The sequence below is a fragment of the Hippoglossus stenolepis genome, chromosome 6, assembly GCF_022539355.2.
Source record: "Hippoglossus stenolepis isolate QCI-W04-F060 chromosome 6, HSTE1.2, whole genome shotgun sequence".
Taxonomy (NCBI): domain Eukaryota; kingdom Metazoa; phylum Chordata; class Actinopteri; order Pleuronectiformes; family Pleuronectidae; genus Hippoglossus; species Hippoglossus stenolepis.
Window position 1 is genome coordinate 2,058,291 of NC_061488.1, and position 5,000 is coordinate 2,063,290.

General features: G+C 41.8%; 1 protein-coding gene across 1 annotated transcript in view; it reads right to left on the bottom strand.

Annotated features, from left to right (window-relative positions):
- ptpn18 (protein tyrosine phosphatase non-receptor type 18) overlaps positions 1-5,000 on the bottom strand; it is an 11,954-nt gene that overhangs the window by 6,015 nt on the left and 939 nt on the right. The window contains exons 2-10 of the mRNA XM_035160362.2: positions 2,859-2,967; positions 2,493-2,569; positions 2,192-2,287; positions 2,004-2,042; positions 1,568-1,636; positions 1,381-1,443; positions 1,004-1,146; positions 485-551; positions 1-68 (exon numbers count right to left, since the gene is read on the bottom strand). The exon at positions 1-68 is cut by the window's left edge and continues 10 nt beyond it. Of these exons, the coding sequence (XP_035016253.2) occupies positions 1-68; positions 485-551; positions 1,004-1,146; positions 1,381-1,443; positions 1,568-1,636; positions 2,004-2,042; positions 2,192-2,287; positions 2,493-2,569; positions 2,859-2,967 (731 nt within the window). The remainder of the gene's footprint in view (positions 69-484; positions 552-1,003; positions 1,147-1,380; positions 1,444-1,567; positions 1,637-2,003; positions 2,043-2,191; positions 2,288-2,492; positions 2,570-2,858; positions 2,968-5,000) is intronic.

Genomic DNA, 5,000 nt, shown 5'->3' on the forward strand with positions numbered 1-5,000 from the left:
ACTGCTGAGGGTCTCTGCCTCCGGAGCTCCAGGACGATCTTCATGATGCTGAAGTCAGTTGTGATTGGCTGCAGGACGAACGACAGACAACAGGTCGCAGGTCAGACACATTAGCAACATTAGCTTTTTTATTTCATTAAATAATAATTTAATTTTAGCTAATTTCACACCCATACCACCAATATTTACTGGTTCCTGAGGCTCCACTCACACTGATACGCTCACATCACTGTTGCTATAGTTACGTCTGGCGTCCACACGACTAAATCAGAGAGTTTATAAACGCTGCTCGTCTGATTTTAGTTTGAAAACAGAAACTGAGACTTTTGTAAACGACGATGCAAACGCCCACGTTCTCTTCCTGATTGGTTCTTATCAGTCAAATGTTCCTCACACTTCCTGTCAGTAATGAAAACATGTGAATGTACAGCGTGATCAGTGAACACATGTGCCACATGACAGGTGGCGTGTGATCATGCGTTACCTTGGTAACCAGCAGGTCATAGATGTAGTCAAGAGCACAGATGACTCCTGTCCTCCCACAGCCCGCACTGCAACACACACACACACACAGACACAGACACACACACACACACACACACAGACACACACACACACACACACACACACACACACACACACACACACACACACGCAGAGGAGCAGATGCAGTGTGCATGTTAACTGTGCCATCGTTAGCAGGTGTTACCTGTTGCATATTCACAGCCTCCTGTTTCTGTTTGTAAGAGTGTGTGTGTGTGTGTGTGTGTGTGTGTGTGTGTGTGTGTGTGTGTGTGTGTGTGTGTGTGTGTGTGTGTGTGTGTGTGATAAGCTGCCATATGTGTGATGCAGCCTGTTGCATGTTAATGACCATCTGACCTGTGATCTGTTCTGCTGGAAAAACAAGCTTCAGTAATGATGTGAAATTACAGTTGACTTAGTTGCAGTTTAGAGGCGGGTGGAGTGTGTGTCTGTGTGTGTCTGTGTGTGTGTGTGTGTGTACCTGCAGTGTATCAGCACAGGAGACGTGCATGTTCTCTGACTCTCTCTCACCCTCTCCAGCAGGTCCAGGACTCCTGCAGCCTCGTAGGGAATGTCGTGATCCGGCCACGACAGGAACTGATACTGAGTCAGTGAACGGCTGAGCTGCAGGACGAGGAGTAAAAAGCTGTGAAGTCTGTAAACGTCTCATCGGACCCACAGTCCGAAAATATTCAGTTTACAATCAATATATGAAAATATTATAAATATTATTTATCAACTTTTTTTACGTTTACACAAGTAGAAAATATTGTTTACAGATGTTTAATAAACTGAAAAACTATAATATAATATAATATAATATAATATAATATAATATAATATAATATAAGCTCGTACCTGCTGGTATGTGACAGTCAGAGCTCGAACCACCACATCTTCATTAGGTTGTGTCTCCCCCTGCTGGAGATACACAGGAATAACACATTCTTTTGTTTTAGTTTCGTCGAATAAAACAATTACTTGAATGATAATTTTATATTAAAAGTATAGAAACGTAAGAAACATTAGTCCTGTGTGTTCTTACGCTGCTGACGGTAAATGGTCCGAATGCAGTGGCCTGATGAAGCTGAGCCCAGTAGCAGTCACACTTCCTCTGCACACGACAAAACACAAACAGAATTCATATCAATAAAAACACATTCAACAGTTTGTATTCTGCAGTAATAAGACAAGAAGATTCGTGTTATACATGTTGGTAGAAACTCTGTGTAGTACAGACACACATTTCTGTCAGGAGATGAAATCAACGTTATTAAAAGATTTTAATGTTAAGTCCAAATGAAGATAGTGAAAAAATAATTTAAATTTAAAACCCAATTCACAGTTTTCTTATTTATGAAAAACTCAAAATAACTTCACAAACTGGTGAATAGTGAGAACTTAAGAAATATCGTTTTGTTGGATTCTTCATGTTGTTTTGTCGTTTTTGTTGTTGTTGTTGTTGTTTTGTGTTATTTTACCTTCCCCATCTCCACCTCTCTGCAGGCCATGACTATCACCTGGAGCACAAACATACCAGTCATTAGTCAGATCCTCGTGAGGGCATCATTTCATATCACTCTGTTTTCAGTGTGTGTGTGTGTGTGTGTGTGTGTGTGTGTGTGTGTGTGTGTGTGTGTGTGTGTGTGTGTGTGTGTGTGTGTGTGACCTTGACGTCATGTTGCCAGATCATCCTCCAGAAGTCAGTCACTGTGGCGCTGAGAGGAGCCTGAGAGGCGATGTAGCTCTTGTCTGCTTTCGCCCCCTGCGGGACAAACACCAGCATTACAACAGCACAGCAGCAGCCCAGAGTCCTCAGACGTGAACAAGCAGCAGAGGACACGCGTGTGTTTTGTCGTGTGTTATGTTGATAATATAAACAACTCTTTATTTCATTTAAACCGTTTCATTCTATTCTATGTTGTCCTTCATCACGAGATGAAGATGAGAAGGAAAGAAGCGTTTTCTACCTTGATAAAACTTGCGTTGATGTAATCTGTGTCGAAATCTGAGGTCAGCAGAGTCAACACCACTCGAGTCTGGTCATCTACACACACACACACACACACACACACACACACACACACACACACACACACACACACACACACACACACACACACGAGAAGAAAAGAGTGCATTATGGGTGGTCTACAGCCTTCATGTACGTGCAGATCATGCAGTGTATTATCTGTGTGGCCTAACGCATGAATGTGGAATGTGACGTAGATAAAGTTAGGCATGACTTCTGAAGAGAGGATGGATGGAAGGGCAAGAGGAGGATGGAGGAAACGAGGAAAGGAAGTGAGGTGACAGAGAAGGCGGCGTGCTCTTACGTGGCAGGATGTCTTTGTATCTGTTCTTCTTGATGTTTTCCTTCAGAGCTCCAGCCTCAGTGGTTAAACCCAGATCTCTCTTAATCAACGTGGAGTGTGAACGCACCGCCTGTCTCACAAACACACACACACACAGACACACACACACACACACATTGACCTTTGACCTTTGAAATCCGTTCATCTTTCAGTCCAAGTGACAACTGTTCAAAATGTGAAGAATTCCCCTTTCACAACAATAGGACGGACAACCCGAAAACATAACACATCCGCCCGCTGGGAAACGGTGAAAAGTTTTCAGACTGTGTGAAATGTGTTGAAAGGTGAAGGGGCTGCGTCTTCGTGTCGCTGTCGACAGAGCGCCACCTTCAGGAAGGTAAAGTACCATCATCACAACCGGAGGAGGAACGAGTTGAAAACAAAAGACATGATGGTGGAAAAGAGGGATAATTAAAAAAAAAGAAACACAAAGACAGAGGAGATAAAACAGAGTGAAGTCAAGAAGAACACAAACAACAGAAAATTCAAATAGAGGAAGAAGTTAAAGTGTTTCCTGTTCCATCGAAAACTTTGTATGTTGTTTTCAGAGGAAGAAACTTTTAGCTTCGATCCAGAACCTGTTGACACCTTCACACAGCCCAGAGACGCCGGGAATCGAACTATCGCCCTTCAGATTAGTGGATGAAGAGAGTAATATATGACAGTACCTGAACTGAGCAGTGACCAGGTTACCCGACGTGTCAGAGGGACAGAGGCAGATTATTGGAGAAGGCATGGTGCATTAATTGGGGACGGTTTTCAGCGGTGGATGAATCCACGTGTGTTGCTGTGGTTCAGTTCTGTGTGTGTGGTTTCTCAGGTCCGTTTTTCCGCCTCGACACTTTCACCGTTTGAGTCAGAAGACGAGGAAGCTGCTCCGCCGGTTTAATAACGAACCAACCTGAGAATGAGGAAACGCGATGATTGACTAACTCCCAACGTCCAACCTGCGGATTCACCTCAAAACACACAAAGCGTGTGTGTGTGTGTGTGTCACTTTCAAATCAAACCAATTATATTCAAAGATTATTTTCTTAACTCACATGAAAACTCCACAGAAGCTGTAAAATCATCTATTTACTGTATGTAGAGCAAAAGTACCTGTTGTCTATTTTTAGTTTACATCATCTGAAACGTGTCAGTTTTAGGAAACAGGAAATGATAATTTTGTCATGTGGGACAACGTGTTCACACAAACTGGATCATGATTATTTAAAATAACACCAACAGCAAAGTCACTAATTATTAATAATCTCAATTAACTCATCCTGAATCTTTTAAAAGGATCAGAGGGATTATTAACATTTAATCTTGGAGTCGTGTCAGAAATAAGTTTTAAGAATTTATTTAGATCTTTAAAAATGTATATTAATGCAGAATGTGTGTGTGTGAGTGTGTTTGTGTGTGTTGCTTTGTGTGTGTGTGTGAGTGTGTTTGTGTGTGTTGCTGTGTGTGTGCTGGAATTTTCATTGAATTCTTTTTAGTACGTATAATGGTCACTGCCTCAACACCAAAACAAAATGTTGTCGACCGCAAATAAGTATGTACGACATGATCGCTCCCGAAAGTGAAGTCAAATCCTCTCATTCGCCCCCTGGTGCCTGGCTGCAGTATAGGTCATTAACCCGCCTCCTCCATGTTAGCAGATGGGACAAAGGACAAAGGACAAACAAAACAATCAATGTAGACGTTAAATGAACGTGTTTCAAAGATCGTTTCTGTCATTTCAGGTCGTTCTTTTCAAACTGATGTTTGTTCAATTGTTCTTGTTCAAGTTTGGTTTTAATTAGTTATTTGATGATATCAAATTGAGGATCATTAACGGGCAGGACCTCGTCACCACGGCGACACTCAACGATCACAGCGGCAGAGACTCTGACTCCAAATGACGTCATCGGCACAAGATGGCAGCCGAGATAACTTAGCTTCATTTTTATAAAATGGGAGGAAGTGGAGACACATTGACAGTCACTGATCGTCTTTATATGCAGCTATTGATTTTTTATAATAGAATAATAAAATGAAATGTGTTTTTCAGAGCATGAAAGTTGATTCTACTTTAGAAATACATCTCATGTAGTTTGACAAAAAAACTCAACTTCA